This window comes from Acipenser ruthenus, chromosome 55 (genome assembly GCF_902713425.1).
Source record: "Acipenser ruthenus chromosome 55, fAciRut3.2 maternal haplotype, whole genome shotgun sequence".
NCBI classification, from domain to species: Eukaryota; Metazoa; Chordata; class Actinopteri; order Acipenseriformes; family Acipenseridae; genus Acipenser; species Acipenser ruthenus.
The window spans coordinates 2968521-2990107 of NC_081243.1; the positions used below are offsets into that span (position 1 = coordinate 2968521).

The following is a 21587-nucleotide window of genomic DNA, read 5'->3' on the forward strand; positions in this document are numbered from 1 at the left end:
GCCCACACCTCCAGACTTTTTTTTACTTAATTTTAAGGTATTTATCCTGCTTTTTTTATCGTGAGCGCTATCATCAAACCATATAATATTTTATATGTATCACATCACGTAATGTTAAACACTATACTGGAGACTGGTGTTGTTTAAAGATGTCCCTCACATTAAAACATGGAGGCAAAGTAGGAAAGTGACCTTCAAAATCAGCAACATGGTACACGTGGACCTACACTGGAATTTATTTTTTTAAAAATGACGATAGACATCCAGTTAATTTTTGCAAATACTCACTTTTAATGGCACTGCTATCGGGTATATTTCATTTTCGGCTTGTATACACAATTCTCTTGTCATTTTTAAAGCATATAGAAACAAACACAGTTAAGGTCGTGTTAAGAGCTGGTATTTACTTGTTTGAAAGCACTTAAACTGTTTATCAAATGGAGATTAACTTTTTACCGAGGCACAAAAGATATATTCGCTCTTTGTGCTTTATTCTTTCTCCACTAGATGTCACCCTTCTCTCATTTGTAACGTCTTTGCCTCTGGTTCATTAATATAGAAACGGATGCCAGTCTTACAGTTTTTGAATGTGAATTACATTTGCCAATTCTATAAGTTAATGTAGGGTGTCTCTTACTGTAAAGTAGATATCACATGCAGTTTCGGAGTGAAGCTGATCCTACCTATGAAAAGAGAAAAATGTTTTGTGCAAACAGGAAGATTGCACTCAGGTGCTACTATTACATATTAAAGTGTGTGTGTGTTACAATTTTCATGTGTTCTGTGCACGGGATAACATCGGTACACAGGATGTGATGTACTGCAATAATGATGATTCATCTTGTGTGCTTTATGAAACAATTATCAAGACAGTTAACACAAACTCCAACACAGGTAGCACTTTAACAATTTGTGTGGTTAATGCATCTATTAATAGATTCTGCAAATGGTCTACAATTCTCTTAACATGCATGCAACATGTGCTTTAAAAATAGCCTTGAGTTCAATGTTCTTGAGGCCATGTCTATTATCTGGAGAATTCAACCATTGTTCCACCTCAGTACTTTGAATTGAAAGAAACGGTAGTTCCTCGCGCCAAGTTCTCAGCAAAGCGCGAAAGCCAAAAGCACCATTTCACTTTTTATTTGTAGTTCCCAACACTTGGGTGAAAGGTAGAAAAAAAAGTCTATAGCTGTGTACAGGGCGAGGAGCCCTGTATGTGATTGGTTATTTATATTGAATCGGATCACCGCGTAGTCTTCTTTGTTCAAAACTGAATAGATTCAATTCTTTTAGCCTGTCTGCATACGACATGCCTTTTAAACCCGGGATAATTCTGGTCATTCTTTTTTGCTCTCTTTCTAGAGCAGCAATATCCTTTTTGTAACGAGGTGACCAGAACTGAACACAATATTCTAGGTGAGGTCTTACTAATGCATTGTACAGTTTTAACATTACTTCCCTTGATTTAAACTCAACACTTTTCACAATATATCTGAGCATCCTGTTGTCCTTTTTTATAGCTTCCCCACATTGTCTGGATGAAGACATTTCCAAGTCAACATAAACTCCTAGGTCTTTTTCATAGATTCCTTCTTCAATTTCAGTATTTCCCATATGGTATTTATAATGCACATTTTTATTGCCTGCGTGCAGAACCTTACGCTTTTCTCTATTAAATGTCATTTGCCGTGTGCCTGCCCAGTCCTGAATGCTGTCTAGATCATTTTGAATGACCTTTGCTGCTGCAAGTGTTTGCCACTCTTACTATTTTTGTGTCATCTGCAAATTTAACAAGTTTGCTTACTATACCAGAATCTAAATCATTAATGTAGATTAGGAATAGCAGATGACCTAATACTGATCCCTGTGGTACACCACTGCTTACCTCGTTCTATTTTGAGGTTTCTCCTCTAACAAGTACTTTCTGTTTTCTACATGTTAACCACTCCCAGTTTGATGTATTTTCTGTTACTTCTGTATTCCACCATCACAAGAATGTGGCTTTGTTGTAAGTCTGCAAAATGAACATGGTGAGAAATTGAAACGTTATTTTTCAGACCAAGTCAGACAAGCCTGCCCATCGATATTTTAAAACTTCTAATTAACTTGTGTTGAAGGGATAAATCAATATGAAACTGTATTTGTAAACTTAATTACTAATGTTAATTAACTTCAGACTTCAGACAAGACATACAGTAGACTCACCGCTTCAGTTCGGTACGCCATCTCCTTCCATGTGCTCACCGCCATAAAACTCGCCGTGCTTGCTCACTGAAACTTAGAAAATTGCAACACACAGTCAACCTTAAGCTTGGATAGTTAGCTAGCTAGCTAACGTTAAACAATTTCAATTTCAAAAAATATAAAAACGAAAATCAACTTGACTGAACCTCATAACTGCTAACATAACTTACAACAATTTGGAGTTCTAACCAACAGATAAGAAAAGTGGACTTAAGATATTGCTTTGGTGGACAATAACAGTAAACAATAACAGCGTTTAGCTCAAGTTGATTAGGTAACGTTAGCTCATAGAATTATAACATTTAAAATTATAACAGTTATAATTCTATGAGCTAGCTAGCTAATGTCAGCCTGTCTAGCTATGTGACACGTGTGGCGTTCTCGATTTTTCTTGATGCAAAATGGTGTCCACAGCTACTGGCTAGCTAGCTAGCTAACTTTAGCTATCAAATGTCATTATCTAGGTCAAGCTAGGCGAGTTAAATTAAGCACTAATAATTTTAACATATTTTCTATTTTTCACAAGAACTGGCCACTAAGAGATACTTAGCTAGCGTTAGCTAACTCTGGAATGATTTAGGCAGCTAACATTAGCTATCTGAAACGTGCAGCTAGCTAGTGAGACGATCAATTCGACATGAATTGGTAAATGTAACGTTAAAATTCAAACAAGAACATTAAATCATACAACAAAAAAAACAGCCACTACTTTTAACATGTCAACTGTTAGGATAAATTAAAATTCCTACCTGTTCGGCGCGTGTCTCTGGTAATGGTGGCCACTCATCCAAGGCTTGATAACGGAAGACCTAGATGTTAATTAAACACTCGGTGGTGCTGGTTTGATGCAACACTTTGATTTAACACCCGTACTTTAGGTAACTAAGCACTAGGTCGTATCAATCCTCTTAAAAACAACACCAATATGCCAACACTTCAACTCTGAAATCAGTAACACTGGGATTTAAACACTATTGAATTTGCTGTGCGTGTCTGAACCAGAGACGCGGGAACGAATTTCAAACGGGGGGTGCTGGAAACGAAGATTCAGAGCAACAAGGCAACGTATTAACTACGTTGCAAATCAGATGTTGAATAAATAAAATGCAGTGACATGCTGCAGCTTTCATATCATGTCACTAAAGGTCCCCCGAGCAACACAAACCGCCGTGTTTTAAGGTGTCGCCCCCGCACCCCACCCCTGCACCGCTGGCTTATTTATGTTAGTTCAGATTGTCATATGGAGCTCAGCCCAAGATCTGGGTAAGTATAATATTATTTATCAAGAGGGATCAAACAACCATGCTGCATGGGTATAGTAAAATAGAAGAGTTTATAAAATAAACACCACAGGATGTTTAAATCCTAAACACATTTAGAATTATAAACGCAGTGACATATGTGACAGGTATAGACAATGTCGACCAGGGGACTTTTTTGACCTGAAAAAAGAAACAAGGACCAGGGGTCACAAATGGAGATTAGATAAAGGGGCATTCAGAACAGAAAATAGGAGGCACTTTTTTACACAGAGAATTGTGAGGGTCTGGAACCAACTCCCCAGTAATGTTGTTGAAGCTGACACCCTGGGATCCTTCAAGAAGCTGCTTGATGAGATTCTGGGATCAATAAGCGACTAACAACCAAACGAGCAAGATGGGCTGAATGGCCTCCTCTCGTTTGTAAACTTTCTTATGTTCTTATGTTCTAAATAAATGTTTTAAAGTTAAACACTCAGTCTTACAGTGTGAGATACACTCACTTTGACTTCTCACCTCAAGGTCAAGCGTGCAGCTGCTTAAGGAAACATCTTGGTCATCCTGTGCTAGCCAGCACGTACACGTTCATTTCAACATTTGTGGTTTAGGTTCATTCTAGTTACATGTAGCATGTGGTTACAAAACTATGAAAAGCGTCACTCATTATCTCTCACATATAGGATGTAGCGGTTACAGATAATGAATGGATGGAAACTGTAGTTTCTAATATTATATTTTAATCAGAAACCTTAGTCTAGCCAAGCTCCTTTGATTGGTAATAATAAGTGACATCAAATTCTACATTACAAATCACATTTTAGAAATCAATCAATCAATCAATCACAGGAAATGAATGACCAGAATAACTAGGGTGGTGGTGGTGGTGGGGTTATAAAAAAAAGTTAAATTCTGGGTTATTATTGAACTATAGCCTAGTGTAGGCAGAGGTTTTCAACATGGGTATTGAAATAGTAAAGAAAAATATGTTTGGATTTTATATTTACATAGAAATAACATTTAAATTTAGGCCTGGACCAAATTAAAACTTTGATCCTCCCGCCAATTGCAAATTACAAGCCTGGTACCGATGGCGGCTTTTTTGTTTGTCAGAAGGTTATTCCTTCGACCCCAGAAGGAACACGCCATTGATACTGGGTTTGGAATGTGCGATTAGCGGGTGGGTCAATGTTTTGAATTGGTCGAGGCCTTAATCTGTTTATTTAGCTCAAAAGCGCCTTTTCTGCTTTTTGTTTAATGCTGCCTGTAGGGAAAAGTCAGTAGTTAGACTGTGGTTTTCATACGATCCTCTTTTTGCTGGACTGCTAGCTTACAGCAATAACAAAACTACACAGAAAAAGGAACTAAAATCAAACAGTCTTAAGACAGTTCTCTTTTAGATAAGTGAAAGATCAGAACTGTTTTTGATATATTTGCCTTATATTGTATTAATGATGTTTAGAAACTATATAATGTTCTAGGAGCTCCCAAATATGGGCATAATCTGCATAGCAACTGACAAAGTTGTGATGTATTTTAGACTATGGCCCGGACCAAATCACTTTAACTTTAACCCACCCGCTAATCACAAATTGTAAATCCAGTATTAATGACGGGTTTCCTCTGACCAGGTTTGTAATTTGTGATTAGCGGGTGGGTCAATTATTATTATTATTATTATTTATTTCTTAGCAGACGACCTTATCCAGGGCGACTTACAATTGTTACAGGGCGACTTACAATTGTTACAAGTTATCACATTATTTTTTTACATATAAGTACCCATTTATACAGTTGGGTTTTTACTGGAGCAATCTAGGTAAAGTACCTTGCTCAAGGGTACAGCAGCAGTGTCCCTCAGCTGGGATTGAACCCACGACCCTCCAGTCAAGAGTCCAGAGCCCTAACCACTACTCCACACTGCTGCCCTCAATGTTTTGATTTGGTCCAGGCCTATGTATCTTTTAAAATTGTAAGTTGCCCTGGATAAAAATAATAACTAGAACTAGAACTGCAAAGCAGTTTTACGGCTTCTAAGCCCAGTACCAGTACCTGTACCAAACACTTTAGCAAATAGTGCAGAATGCCATTTTTACATATATGGTTGATGCAGGAACACAGTTTTCTAGCATCAGATTTGAAGTTTAGCCATAACAATAACACTATACAATAACAATAGGCTTCCCAGCCTATGGCCTATCGCCAGAACTCATTTCAAATATCAAGTTACTTTCTACTCCCTTAACTATCTCTGAATTTTCAAGGTGTATCAAACAGCTGATTAACCGGGGCTCTCGAGTGGTGCATCCAGTAAAGGCGCTCTGCTTGGAGTGCAGGATGTGCCCTATAGCCTGGAGATCGCAGGTTCGAATCCAGGCTATGTCACTGCCAACCATGACCAGGGGTTCCTAGGGGGCGGTGCACAATTGGCAGAGCACCCGGGTTCACCGCGCACCAGCGACCCCTGTGGTAATAGGGTGCCTGTGGTTCTGCAGTGGAGTCATCAGATCTGTGTTGGCCTCCGGCACTATAGGTCTGGTGGCCTCACTGTAGATCCGCAGTGTGTAAAATGACGGATTGGCAGGAGGACGCGTGTTTCAGCCTCCGTTTCCCGAGTCGCCAGGGGGTTGCAGCGGTGGACCGGGATACAAATAAACAATTGGGCATTTCAAATTGGGGAGAAAACCAGGTTTAAGGGATGCTTCAATTATACACTTAATCTTTATGTGACTAATTGACCCTGCGATAAAAGTATGCACAGCTATCCACCATTACATTGCAATGTGATAATAAAGGAAATATGTGAGACAGTTATTGTAATGTACCCTAACCATCCATTATCTGTAACCTTAATCCTATAGAGGGTTGCAGTGAGCCGGAGCCTGACCCGGCAGACACAGGGCGCAAGGCAGGACTACACCCTGGACTGGATGCCAGTCCATCGCAGGCAATGAATGGCCAATTTAGAGAGTCCAATCCACCTAGCAAGCATGTCTGGACTGTGGGAGGAAACCGGAGTACCCGACGAAAACCCACGCGAACACGGGGAGAACATGCAAACTACAAAAACAGCCTGACCCCTGAGGCTGGAATCAAACCCAGGACCCTGGAGCTGTGAGGCAGCAGCACTATCGTGCCACCCTGTACCCTAATCCTACATCTTATATTGAACTTATTTAAAATACTACCCCTTACATGTTTTTAGTATTGTATTAGTACAATTATATTATCCTATTTTGGCTCTTTCAGTTTCAGTATACTTTCAGTTCTGTTTTGTAAGCAACTACTGTATAAGAATTGATCTAAATATAAAAATACACTTTCTGCTATTGTTTTATGCTAAATGCTTTTTTTAAACTGTATTAATTAAACCCACTTTTATGTCCTCTCAAAGTTGCTACGATTATTAAAATACACTATATACTGATGCACGAAATCGAAACAGTCTTAAGTTTAACAGCAATAGCTCATTGGGCACATGCATAATGTTATTCACATTTTAAATAGTGAGCAGGTTTGTTAATTGTTTGTGTGGTATTGTTCTTTGGTATAACAAAATAAGGAACTCAAGTCATATGATTTCATTAAAAAAAAACACCAGATGCTCAGCGTTTGATATTTGAGTTGAGTTAAAATTGCCAAGTGAGTTAAGAATCTGTATTATATAGTGTGAAAGATTTCACTTAATTTAAGGTTCATAGCCCCTTAAAATCAGACCCAGACACAAGAATTTGAAGTTTTTAATAGCACTTCTGTGCTGTTTCATTAATTACAGAAATGAAAGAAATGTAAACAAAAACAAAAACCTAACTCACACGTGGCGTACTTACTACACTTTTTAAATTTCAGTCCCTAACTATCATCGGACAGCTAAGCCATTTACCGATTAGAACAAAACACACACAAAACGGTTCACATCGTACCTCTTTCTAAAACCACACAGGAGTCTTCACTGTGACAGCCTCACTTCACACAGACTGGAGACTGTCCAGAAGAAACATTTGCCCTAATTTAAATACCTGCCTGCTAATTGTTGGCAGGTGGCATTCATTTCTTAGCAGACTCCCTTATCCAGGGCGATTTACAATTGTTACAAGATATCACATTTTTTTTACATACAATTAAATTATTTTTTACACATTATTTTTTTACATACAATTACCCATTTATACAGTTGGGTTTTTACTGGAGCAATCTAGAACATAAAAACATAAGAAAGTTTACAAAGGAGAGGAGGCCATTCAGCCCATCTTGCTCGTTTGGTTGTTAGTAGCTTATTGATCCCAGAATCTCATCAAGCAGCTTCTTGAAGGATCCCAGGGTGTCAGCTTCAACAACATTACTGGGGAGTTGGTTCCAGACCCTCACAATTCTCTGTGTAAAAAAGTGCCTCCTATTTTCTGTTCTGAATGCCCCTTTATCTAACCTCCATTTATGTCCCCTGGTCCTTGTTTCTTTTTCAGGTCAAAAAAGTCCCCTGGGTCGACATTGTCTATTCCTTTTAGGATTTTGAATGCTTGAATCAGATCTCCGCGTAGTCTTCTTTGTTCAAGACTGAACAGCTTCAATTCTTTTAGCCTGTCTGCATATGACATGCCTTTTAAACCCAGGATAATTCTGGTCGCTCTTTGCACTCTTTCTAACATTAGCTAATATATTATTATTATTATTTATTTCTTAGCCGACGCCCTTATCCAGGGCGACTTACAATTGTGTAATTGTAATCGCTCTAAATAGAGGAATAAATTATGCATGGAGAAGTACAGTAGCCTGCCTACCTTATCAGCTTCAGGTGATCTCTCTGGAACAAAGAATGATTGAATAGCCTGATTGGATCTCCTTGTTAGTTATGAGCATGGCCTTCTCCCGCTTCATGCTGTCTAAGGTCACAAACTCCGCCGTGAGAGATCGAAAATTATTTTCTGCACACTGTGCACCGGGCTTTGAAAATATTGTCATAAACTTTGTTCACCCATGTAAAATCCCTTTCCCATTCGTCTCGAATTTGCCATTGTGTGCGAAATCGGTCAGCTACATTATGTGTTTCATAGCTACATAGTTGACAGTGGCACACATAGGATTTAGAACTGCCTGGCGCTAGTCGATCCTTTTCGCTCAGCATGTGTAAAGTGAATAATTGTTAATCAAATGAACTACACCTCCCATAATTACCTGATAACTCTGAGATGGATCCGGTTCCGGTAGGAAGTTGGTGCTTCACCAGAGATGGAGATCTCTGACTTCTCATGCTTGAAAAATACATTTGGCTCAGTAGTGCAAAATACGGAACACATTGCGTTCTGAATCGATTTGAAACGGAACGCAACATTTTATTAACCAATACGGGACGATTCCGTATTATACGGAACAGGTGGCAACCTTGGCAAATAAGAGGTACCTGGAATGCCACTGAAGAACAGAGGAAACGGACTACTGCTGGGAATAGATACATCCGAATGGAAGTGTTTTCTATAAAGGATGGACACCACAAATCATCATCTGATTCTGTTCATAGTGACCTGGGTTACTGTTTACAGTCAGCTCACTTGAATGTTTTATGAAATGTATTGTTTATCCTATTCACTTACAAGCAATGTTTTAATGACACAGGGTGGGGTTATAGCAGAATGTACATGCTGTTTTAAAGGTGTATGTATTTAATGAGTGATCCCATGATCCTTGCTGTGTCACGAGAGCTATTCACCATATATGTATGTATTGTAAGCAGTTTAAAATTACCAGAATAAAGCTATTACGTGTAGTTTTGTACATGTATACTTTTCATACAAATTTAAAATGGTATAAAGAAAAAGACTGGTTTAATCATTGTATTTTATTTATTATTTTCAAACAAAAATACCAACAGAAAGTTGTCAGTTACTCTGTTTACTCAACAGTTGATTCAGGCAGTGCTTGAAATGGGGCCGTACTCACCACCACTTTTCAGTTTCAAATATTTGAGTCACTGACCATCTGTTCTGCATTTATGTGACTTTCTAGTTGTTACTTTGTTGGCCCACCAGCAGCTGTAAGATTAACGTCATAGCAGAGCATAGACTGCAACTCCCAGAGTGGATTACAAAACAACTGCAACTCCCAGAGTGCATTACAAAACAACTGCAACTCCCAGAGTGCATTACAAAACCATTTCAAATGATCCAGGTCAAGTCGTGGTGATGAGAGAGGGAGGTCACTTTATTTTTTTATTTTTTTTCATTTCAAGCACTGGATACAGGTACATTGATTTCTATTATTGTGACATTATTAGTATTTTACAAAACAGAAACAGTTCTAATAACAGTTTGAGTAGTCAATTAGTTTTACTTTGGGGAAAATCAGCCTGCCAATACACTGCATTTGACAATGCTGACGTTCTGAAATAACATGTTAAGCAACTAAATGATTAAGATGTTGCTGAAGTCAATCACCATTCACCCATATTTCATTAAACAAATGTATATTGAGATCTATGATTAACAAAAGAACTAAGCACCATTAAACTGAAATCTATTTTAAAGAAATCAATCCACCATTATACAATGCTGCAGTAGCATGTTATATCTGAGTTCAAGTAATGATCATAGACAGTGCTAAAGACATGCTGTATACAGTTATAAGGGTATATTAATCACATAATCATTCCTTTTTCTGTGAAGAAAACTCTATTTTTTCTTCTTTGTACTCAGTTTGCAAGGTCAGCCCTGATTGGCACCTATACTCTCCATATTCAATCACACTGTGCTTGCCCTGAGTTATAGTCAGCTTGACTGGCACCTTTACATCAACTTCTTTCCTGATCACAGACACAGAGAGCTTGGTGTGCGGATGGATTGTAGCTGGCAGGGTGATGTTCACCTTCTTTGTCTCAGTGTGTGATTCAGATTTCCCCTTTTCAACTGTAAAGGTGTTACTGACAGACAAAGTGAATTCGATCTTCACTTTGAACAAATCTACAGAGAAAGTTGTCCCTGCACTAATTGTTGTAGAATTATTAAAACTGAAGGTCTCAGTGATAGTACCTGCATACTCCTTGCTGAGTGATGTGGAGAAGGTTTGCTCATGGTCAGTTGGGTTCAGACCACAGATAGAATCGATGATGAAGGACTTCTCCTTCTCTTCCTTCATCTCCCAGAGGACCTCCGCAGTCACAGTCCCCTTGCCAGGCTTCAGAGGGCGCAGGTGGGACACACAGTCATGGAACGACAGTACACCATAGTCAGGAACACGCTCGCCATCCCGGGCCGTGATGTATCTGCCTCCTCTGTCTGGGTGCTCATATAGAAGCCAAGCACCTTTTTGCACAATGTGGGAGGATGCCATGTCATTGAAGGAACCATAGCACAGATTTGCCTCGCAGGTGAGGACTATTTCTTTTCCTTTGTAGTTTGGGTGTTCATACAGAGTGATCTTAGGGTTGTGCAGGTCCTCTGTGATGAGCCTCAGTGAAGAAACAGTATCATGCTTACTGACATTGCTGTACTCTCCTTCCTCATAGACCCACTCCAACCCCTTGTAGTCGAGGTGTTCGTATAATACCCAGGGTTGCCCGATCACTTTCACTGAGGATATGCAGTTGTCAAAGTTTTTGTGGACCAGGTTTTGAATGTCATCGGTGAATTCCATGCTGAGACCGCGGAAATCAGGGTGCTCATAGACAATGATCTTGTTCATGGTGACTGCTGAAGGCTGTGTCTTTGAGGGTTTATATCTCAGAGAAAGTGTGAGCTGAGTGAAGGAAAGAGAACCTTTTATACAGTCAACTTCCTCAACTAGGGGAGGGAGGAGTGTATGGAAGTGTTGTGCAAGAGAATGATCTGAACAGTCATTCCATGTCGATTAAACTGTCACAGGGGTTGATGGCAAAAGTTTTTTTTGCAATTTTCAAATTGGGCATCACTTTGGTAAATCGGACTGCTGAGGTGGGAAGCTGTGGGAAACAGTAAATGTGTATTCATCTTTGTAATGCTTTTTATTGTAACTAATGCAGCTATTTTGTCAGTTAAAGCATAATAATAATATTAATTTAGTGGGAAGAGTGATCCCATGATCCTTGCTGTCTCACTAGAGCTATTCACTGTTTACTATGTATTTTGGGTATGTATTGTAATCAGCAGAATAAAGCCACTACATGTCGTTTTTTAAACGTAACTTCATACAAATTTAAAATGGTTAAAAGAAAAAGACTGGTTTAATCATTGTATTTTTTGTCAGTTACTATGTTTACTCAACAGTTGATAAAAGTGATTATGGCAGAATAGACAGGTAAGGCATCTTGTGTTATATTTTAAATGCATATTATAATCAACTTTGTAAATGGATATAAATTCTCAATAAAATACTACAAATCATAACATATATATATATATATATATATATATATATATATATATATATATATGAAAATTCAGTGGTCATGTAAACTATACTTGTACTTACAAAGATATTAAATGATTTCGATTGAATGTTTAATACAAATAAAACATCTTGTGTAAATTGCAATTCAGACGAATGGTTTTTGGAAGAAAAATACTATTTAGTTTAAAAGTAATATTTAGTATTCTGACCCCTTTTCGATATGTGTTTTCTGTTCCCAACCATACACGGAATATCTGTCTGCCCAACTCATACACGCAGTTCCCAACCAGATCTCTCCTCTCATCTCCTCCCCGTCATCCATCCCTATCTCTTACTAAGCAGCCCTGGAAGGCCCCCCGTGAAAGTCTCTTCATGAATTCAAATAGATAGGACTAAATAACACTGAATAGAAAAACTAAACAAAAAAAAGACCCCAAACTATACATTTCTCTAGAGCTGGATTGCAGCAGTTAAAGGCTTAACAGCTATTAATTAAAGGTTTAAAGAAATGGAGAAAGATGGAAAATAAAAACACAAAACAGGGTCTTGCTAATGTTTAAATCTGTGTTTGCGTGCAATGTGTGGAACTGTTGGTGCTTACAGAATGTAACCAATACATTTGATTCATTATCCAAAGTATGTGTGTAATGGAATTTTTATAACATCGCACTTGCTTAGCTTGCTCAATAGCAAACAAATAGGTTTTAAGATATCAATGTAGGTTGTAACGTTAAGTTTAAGTTGAAGCCTGTCCCAAGTCAATAGGACTAGCAGGACATGTTATAAGGAAAATAATAACTTTATGTGTAATAAAGTTATAAAAAGTATAATTTGCAGTATACTGAACTGACTGTTCCTTGGAACTCGCGGGGGGTGAACCATCACCCACCGACAGCCAATCAGAGACTTACTATTAATCTCCCCATTCGGATGAACCAATGAGGATCTAAAAGTAAACAACTTTGTGGGTAACAAGGAGCAACCAGTTTAAACTAATTTTAGCTGTCATGTTTAGCATAAACTTATCTTGTGACTGTTTTATGATTCTCCAAAAATGGAGATAATTTATTTTTCTATAACTTGACTGTGACCCTATATGGTCCCCACTTCTTTTAAGTTCTATAACCAATCCTTATATGGTTACACTGTTTAATTTCCTCCTTTGTATGATGATCCAGAAAACTATATAAGCTGCATAAAAAATTAGCTGGGTGTGCGATTCTGCTATTGCTAACAGAGTCTGCATCACTCTGTTGAACGCTCCAGTTTGCAAACTTATCTATTAAAGGTAAACTTCTGTTTGACTCAATTTGTCTCTTGGCACATTCTTTTCGGGTCTAAAAGGAGATATTGAAATTTCCAATACAATTGTTTCTTCTTTTTATTAATAACGTTAATGTTTTTTTTTTTTGGTTGTGTAAGAATATACAAAATCTGAATGGCTGGAGAGATTTTTCAAGTTCCATATACAATTGTAAAAATTAAAGTGTTATTGAAATCTCCAACTTTGTATATGCTAAATTGATTTCAAAAGTCTAATAAAGGAAATTATTTGTTCAATTGAGGGTTCAATGAAATAATTCAGAGCAGCTCCTCAGTTGGAACAAAAACCAGCAGAGACACAGACAGACAAACAGCAGGGGGTCCCCAGGACCAGGGCTGAAAACCACTAATGTTCACAGCAGAGCTGCTATACTGTCTGTGGTTAACACTGCTGTGGTTAACATTGTACAGCAGCTCTGCTGTGCACAACACTGTATAGCAGCTCTGCTGTGCACAACACTGTACAGCACCTTTGCTGGTATTTATATTGCACCCTTAAAAGGAAACATGTTCTGATTTGTACTCAGGAGCAGGCAGGGTGGAGCAATGTGTGGAAAAGCATCTTTCTTTCTTCTTGTAGCCTGATAACACCTGCATACACTCTCTGTTTCTACTTTCTCAACTCTGCTTCTGTGACCTTCCACACTTACTTCCATTCCATTCCATGAATGTCTTAAAGGCACAGTATTCCAGTCTCTATCTTATTCGAGTAAATGTAAACAAACTGGAATATCAATAAAGATTGCACAAAAGTTGTAACTACTTTAACATTAACTTTTAGTTTCTAGTATCTACTTCTGATCTCTAAATCAAACCCAGTTCCTGTAGGGCCAGTGCTGCAGCGTCTCTGCTGGTTTTCATTCCAACTTCTTCTGCTCTCAATTACTTCAGTGATCTAATTATTATTATTTACTCAATTTGACATTTGTAGCTTGTTTTTGCAAGGAATTTTACAGTTAATGATTTAAAATGTGCCCGCTTGATCCAAGTAGGTTCAGTTTCTATACAATCAGCACCCCTATGACAGGGTCACACTTCTTCAGGCCATGGACGGTGCCTGTCACGGCTGGATACGTCACAGCAGGTTTTCTTTTTCCCTCGTTGCATTGCCAGAGAGAACATCTGCTGAGGTGTTGATGTATAATGCAGCCAGACAGGAATGAGAGAAATGGTGGTGATGATGCTGAATGATGTTAACACTGTACATTCTTCATCGTGTTATTTATTTCTTATATTGCATATCTAAATACAAAAAGAGGAATAAATGAATATGAACACAAAATAATAATAGTATTGATAGTTTTGCAAGCAATCCTTTGATGTATTGCCTTCAGTATGTTTAAAAAGCCGTATAAATTAGTGTAATGTGTGTGAATGGATTTGACCCATATGATGAGTTTTGCAAATGTGCAAAGTGTTTTGATATTTGTGTTCACTGTTTTGACCATTGTATTTGGAGTAAAATTGTGCTTCAGCAACTGAGAAAAACTGTAAGTCAGCTTCAATGTGTGTCTAAAGCTTCAAAAACACGGAATGAAACTCATAACTATTTTATCTTCCAAAAGTATTGATTCAAAGTGCAATGTCAGAGTTTGGCAGTGTCCTTGTAGGTGGCAGTGTTTCGGAGCCAATGCAACGCAATTGGATGAGGGCAGTAGAGAGGGTGCTGTTCCTTAAGGCCAGGTTATTGCCTTCATAACCTAATTATATACTGACACCTACTGGTTTAATCCTTCATTTACAATTCCACAGTGTTCAACACCTCACTGATATAGTGGCTATATAATAACAGCTTGTTAGTTTTATTCAGTGTTTGTATTGTTAAAACGCAGTGAGGTTTGTATAGTATTAATATTGGTGGAGATGTTTATATAAATGCCTCAATTGCTTTATTAGTGCAGGCTACATCCTCCTGTCACTGATCCCAATGCTGATCCTGCTGCTGCTCCCAGTGCAGCTCCTATAGCCAGCCCTGCTGCTGCTGCTGCAGCTGAACCCAGTACTGCTGCAGACCCTGCCCCTATCCCTGCCCCCACACATCCTCCAATCACTGCTGCTCTCAGACACTCCTTTCCAGTCGTCCTCTTTCTTCTTCTCTCCTTCACCTCCAGACACTGGAAAAAACACAACAGAACATCAGCTTTGCTTCATGCTTCCAACCCAGCTATAGCTGTATGTTAATGCAACACAACCCACACCCTGTCATGTGTTATCCCTTACTTGTCATACACAAGGACAGGATGTTGCTTCAGGACACAACCAGCCCGATTTTCAAAAGGGGCACAGGAATAAACAGGTCGCACAACACCTTTGCTACACCAGAAAGGTGTCAAACTGTATTTTCAAAAGTCCTATCAGTCAGTGGCACAGTGGCAGCTCAGGGTGTGTGTGTGTTTTGAAAATGCAGTCACATTACAGCTTGTTAAGTAATTAAAGTCTGGAATTAGTTCTATTTGGGAATTAATTACTTATTTTCAAAAGGAGCAAAATACGAATGTGATCCAAAATATACTCGCTGAATATACATATCTATACGAGTATTAAACTGGCTGCGACCAAAAGGGTTGACTGTAACTTGAAATATGCATGGAACCTTGCATTTAATTTGTGTCTCAACATCTGTGTGTATCACGGCAAGCCTTTATTTTAGTTGTTTGGTTATTAAGACAAGACAATTAGAACAGAGCTAATAGCTATTTCGTTCATAACCAAAAACAAGTCTATATTTGATGAATAAATCCCTTTAAAAAAAAAAGCTTTGTTGTGTTATTTATTAATATTGATCATTTTCCCCTAGAGGATTTTATACAATTGTTATCAGTGTTTAACTGCTTAAAACTGCTGGTAGATCATCTGTGAATTATCCAAAAAATATAAACATGAAAAATTTAATAGAAATATCTACACACATGTTAAATGTTCTCTTCTTGTATTATACAGAGCAGTCTTTAACATTTTTTTTTTCTTATGCAGCTCTTGTCTTTTTCTTAAAGACAAATAAATCACACAGCCTTACTGTGGTGGCTTCCCATGATTTTGCCACTTCTTAGTTTTGTAAGCGAGATATCCCATACATTCACGACTCGTCATCCATTTACATCCACTTCTTATTTAACAGAATGATTCCAGGCTTAAGATTTCTCAATCTTCATAAAACAATGAGCTTTTATTTTATTTACATCAAAAACAGTCCAACGAGTGGAAAATCCTTCCAGCCAATACAACAGTATTGTAACGTTTTTGTGTTCCGACCTTATGGACTGAGACGGAGGCAGTGATTGTAGTGAACAGGTGTCAGCCCGTATTTATTTAGAAGGACAGAGGGGTGAAAGAGCAAAGGGTAGGCAGAAGTATGGGGGGGAAAGGGTCACTACACACACGCACGCACGCACGCACACTGCTCCGCTCAGTCTGGCTCCTTCCCTCTGTCAGTCGCTCCCTTGTCCCCGACAGGTTGTCCGTTCTCTCCCTCTTCCTCTCATTTCCCTTAGGAAGGTTCACGGGGGGGGGGGGGGGGGGGGGGGTAATGACACAGCTGTAGTCGGGGCCCGTCTCACAGCTGACAGTAGTAAAGGTGGGTGCTTCTCTCGCTCTCTTAGTATCTCCTCACTCTTATCAGTTTGGCTGTCGTCTCTCTCTCACCCTCGCGTCATTCTTGCAGCTCTTATACGCTGGCCCGCCCCCCTCTCGCTTCTCAGATCAATTGGCTGCTGGTCCGCGGCGGTGCAACACTGAGCGCTGGTTTAACATGTTACAGGTGTTATGCACCAGCGCCAGCAGGCACTGAGCGCTTTTCACCTCCAGCGACAGTGTGTCACTGACGCTGGCATGCGTATCGGGTGTCCTTGGAGGCAGACACAGCCTTGACGATGAGCTCCGACACGCTGCGACCCGATTTCTTGGGCTTTGCTGCGGTCTTCTTCTTGGCAGCTTTAGCTGGAACAGGAGCGGCTGGTGCTGGAGCAGTTTCTGCCATTTCTAAGACTTTTTAACACGGAAAATCTATCAATAATACCGATGCGCAGAGCTAGACTGTACTGTCTGTCAGAGAATGTGCGCAGAAAGGCAGAGCGCGAAACTTATCGACATGATGAGAACCGTGTAGACTCAACTGACCCACAGGCAGCACACTCATTTTGAAAACGTTCTGTCTTGTGTTTTCTACCTGCACAAAATATACAGTTTTAGTGAAATACGAACAAGTATACACAAACAACCGAGGCTAGCAAAAGAGAAGGGTTGTGTTTACAATATAGCTTATTCTTTAACCAGGAAATGTACTGCATGTTTAATTGAGGTGACAAAAACGTCACTACTTTCAGCGAAACCAAACTGCTCGCTCAGTACTTCGCTGTTTGTTTTATATAAAATGATGAATTAACTGTTTAAAGTAACTATGATTCGTTTCACCAACGAGACGGCTAGTCAAACACAACTTAATACGTTTGAAGCGTGAGGTTTGTTAAACTGCACATTTAATCGCCTTTCTGTTAGGTGTGGTTAACACACTGCAGGCACATCCCATTGTAATCGATAGGGAGGATTTATTTGTTGAATTGTATTATTTCTCTTTATCCGTGACCCACACTTGTTGCAACAGTTTAATTACCCTGGTATCACCAAAGCATTTTCTCGTAGTTTCAATATTTTACTGTTGTATTTCATAGGAGATGCACAAATACAAGTGTAATACGCAGGAAAATAATTAACCATTGCAGAAGAAAGAAAAAAAAACATGAAACAACTTATTTTGAAGCAGTTTTCTAACCCCTAAGGATTTCTAGCCCCTAAAATTCGGGTATTTCCTTTATAATTAAGCATTTTAATAAATATTGAATGGAATTAGAATTAAAAAGTAACCCTTTGCGTTAACATAATGGTAAAACGGGAGCTCAGTTTACCCGATTTCCCCTTATGCAGAATTAAAGCTAGATAAAACCTCTTTGTTGTTGAAAGCCTTACCCAATGTTGTTTCTCTAAACCTGTCAGATAAATAAATTAAAGCTAGAAATTCTGAGCCAGAGCTCTCTGAGCTCCACAACATTGTCTTTTGTGAATTCGGGGTGAAGTATCACCATTGAAGCTGCTATGAATCAACCGGCAGTGTGGTGGACGCAGGAAATGATAAAGGATCGACATTGATACTGTGTTTAAACATTTAACTTGTTAATGGTCACAAAAATAATGAGATAGATTGCACACTGCAGGGCGACTGACTACAATTTGAAATGTATTTTAAAACGGGTCGGGTGTGGATTATAGTATTACTGTATATGGAATTATTGATGTATCTAAGAAATGAAAAACAAAAGACCTAAGCGAGCCGTTGTAGGAAAGGGGGTTGAACTCAAACCGGAACTCGAAAAAGAAAAAAAATAAAGTCACCACCCCCTCTATTGCGTTTCATTTGCACAACCAATCACATCGAACTACTCCGTCACCCGGGAGCGTTGCTTGGTTCACAATTGAACATTCTCAATCTAAAGGATTGTTTGGTAATAATTTCCATACAGGCTGTATACATAGCGGGGCTTTTGTCTGGTAACTCATTCATTTTTAACTGTATCAGGGAAGGAAACATGCCAGAACCGAAAGCTGCACCCGCGCCGAAGAAAGGCTCCAAGAAGGCTGTTGCCAAGACCCAGCCTAAGGGAGGAAAGAAGCGCAGAAAGACCAGGAAGGAGAGCTACGCGATCTACGTGTACAAAGTGCTGAAGCAGGTGCACCCCGACACCGGCATCTCTTCCAAGGCGATGGGCATCATGAACTCGTTCGTCAACGACATTTTCGAGCGCATCGCCGGCGAGTCGTCCCGCCTGGCTCACTACAACAAGCGCTCCACCATCACTTCCCGGGAGATCCAGACAGCCGTGCGGCTCCTGCTGCCCGGAGAGCTGGCCAAGCACGCCGTGTCTGAGGGCACCAAGGCCGTCACCAAGTACACCAGCTCCAAGTAAACCGAGACCGTCCCCGCTCCGTCCTTACAACAACACAAAGGCTCTTCTAAGAGCCACCCAAATACCGCAAAAAGAGTACAATTCTCACTTCAATACTCTGTAAATTTTAAAACAGCGATGTTGAAGTTAAAATGTTTTTAATCATTTGAGAAAAAGTTATACTTGTGATTCGTTAAACCTAGCTATGCACAGGGTTTTAATATCGGAGGAATATATATATATATATATATATATATATATATATATATATATATATATATATATATATATATAAATAAATTTAGTTTATTTATTTGTTTATTTTGGAGCTGTTTGACACTAGTTTTTACTATTTATTTATTTATTTAATCTATATCGCTTCTCTACCCCTTGTATTAGAATGTATTCATAGCCTTGCTTTTGTTACTGATATACAAAGCAATAACAATTGACATTGATTATGTTTGTTGTCCAGTTTGTATTTGTCGAAGAAAGCGCCTAAACCTACAAGGGTAATAACCAAGCAGCTAAACCCGCAGCGAAGGAGACGGCTCTTAAAAAGAAGTGAACAGTTAAAGTGACGATTTCAGAGCCAACACATCTTTCTAAAAAAAGAGCAGATTTTCCTTGTATACTTAATTAACCTGGCACTGCTGTGGTGTTTCAGCACGCAGTTTTTAATTGTTTAATATTAGAGTAAATCAATCGATACCTAATTAAGTATAATTACGATGACATTTATTAGGGATACGAAGGTTGTTCGTTTTATATCTCATATCACTGTAGTTTCTCTAGATGTGGCCTTTCTTTCATCTAAGTAACACTCAACCATTATATTTGATCGTTTTACAAGAATAACATGTTGGGAAGAAAATGCGAAACCCTTCCATTGTCTAGAGATAACACTTTCAAATTGCTAAATATATTAGACAATTAAAAACAATAGGTATTGGAATATAACGCTTTCAGAGAAGTGGGTGGCTCTTGGGTTTCACTGTGTTTTTGTTTTAGGGGATATGCAGTTTAAGCGCGTTCCCCTCGGATGCGGCGAGCCAGCTGGATGTCTTTGGGCATGATGGTGACTCGCTTGGCATGAATGGCACACAGGTTGGTGTCCTCAAAGAGTCCGACCAGGTAAGCCTCGCTAGCCTCCTGCAGCACCATCACAGCTGAGCTCTGGAAGCGCAGGTCGGTCTTGAAATCCTGAGCGATTTCTCGGAGGAGCCGCTGGAAGGGCAGCTTGCAGATCAGCAGATCAGCAGCTCGGTGGATTTCTAATGGCGGCGGATTTCCCTCAGAGCCACAATCCCAGGCCTGTAGCGGTGAGGTTTCTTCACGCCGCCGGTAGTGGGGGCGCTTTTTCTGGCAGCCTTGGTAGCGAGCTGCTTCCTGGGCGCCTTTCCTCCGGTAGACTTACGAGCGGTCTGCTTGGTTCTTACCATTTCCAAACTCCTTTAGGCAGTATCACAAACTCTGTAAAATGTAACACAAGCAAGCCGATACCAGAGCATTTATTGACTTACTGAGCTGCTCTGATATGATATACCAGCTAGGGCGGGTTTATGATCTTCATTGGTTATATACCTGATTCTCAATAATTGGTTGGCTGTTTTGAATTTTGCGCGCATTCAGACACGGCCACTGTCCCGCCGGTTTGCGATCCTTCTCACACTGTTCTGTTTCTGTGCTTTGTTATTCAGTGTCACAGTAAGCTCTTCTATAGAAAGATACATGTCATTGTTTTTGAAAGAAAGCAATCTAAGACAATGCAATATCGATTCATATTTATAAAGAACCCGTAGCTCACGTCTCACTTTGTGTTTAACAATCCAGAGTCATATAATAGGTCCTATAGTATATAACAATGCTTTATATATTTGCAATGAAACGAGGCAGATTGTGTTTCATTGTATTGTACAGCAAAAACATCCACAAACTGCCATGATGACGGTTGTTGTCTAAGAGAGAAAACAGATTCAATTAAAATGAATAAATAGAAAAAAAAACAATAGTACTTTTAAAAGTGTGACTGTGGAGAACATTAAGAGCCCCAGCGGTTGTCTCAGTGGATTTCATTGTCTCTCGGCTGCGGTGAGTCTTCTTGCCGGAGAGACAGAGATGCCTCTTCGCAGAGAAAGAGCGGGGCTCAGACAACACGGGACAGGGGGATACATAATGCAACCAGCAACTCTATCATGGGAGGCGTGAAGAAACATTTATTTCAAACACCGAACATATTGAACTGTACAATAAACGAGGCGGTACATTATAAACACAATGGTTTAGTAGAGAAGTCTGTTCATGTGGACAGAGCAGAATTTGTACAGAACTTCGTGGGAAGTGAAGTGAAATGGTGAGTTGTCTTTAGCAGTCCGCGTTTCATTCATGTGAGGAATGTTACCACCCGCTACATTGTGAAGTTCTACAATTCAGAGAAATAATTCAGTGTTTCAATTTGAATTAATTGCTT

The 21587-nt window shown here is 39.3% G+C and overlaps 2 protein-coding genes and 1 pseudogene across 2 annotated transcripts; 1 reads left to right on the forward strand and 2 right to left on the reverse strand.

The window, feature by feature from the left end:
* Nucleotides 1-9746: 9746 nt before the first annotated feature.
* LOC117401744 (epidermal differentiation-specific protein-like) lies at nt 9747-11216 on the reverse strand. The gene has a single exon (XM_034002566.3). The coding sequence runs from the start codon at nt 11172-11174 to the stop codon at nt 10140-10142; it is 1035 nt and encodes a 344-aa protein (XP_033858457.3). The 5' UTR covers nt 11175-11216; the 3' UTR covers nt 9747-10139.
* Nucleotides 11217-18704: 7488 nt separating this feature from the next.
* Nucleotides 18705-19200, forward strand: LOC131723415 (histone H2B 3-like). The gene has a single exon (XM_059017207.1). The coding sequence runs from the start codon at nt 18761-18763 to the stop codon at nt 19136-19138; it is 378 nt and encodes a 125-aa protein (XP_058873190.1). The 5' UTR covers nt 18705-18760; the 3' UTR covers nt 19139-19200.
* Nucleotides 19201-19500: 300 nt separating this feature from the next.
* On the reverse strand, nt 19501-20850 carry LOC131723397 (histone H3-like; annotated as a pseudogene).
* Between the last annotated feature and the right edge of the window lie 737 nt (nt 20851-21587).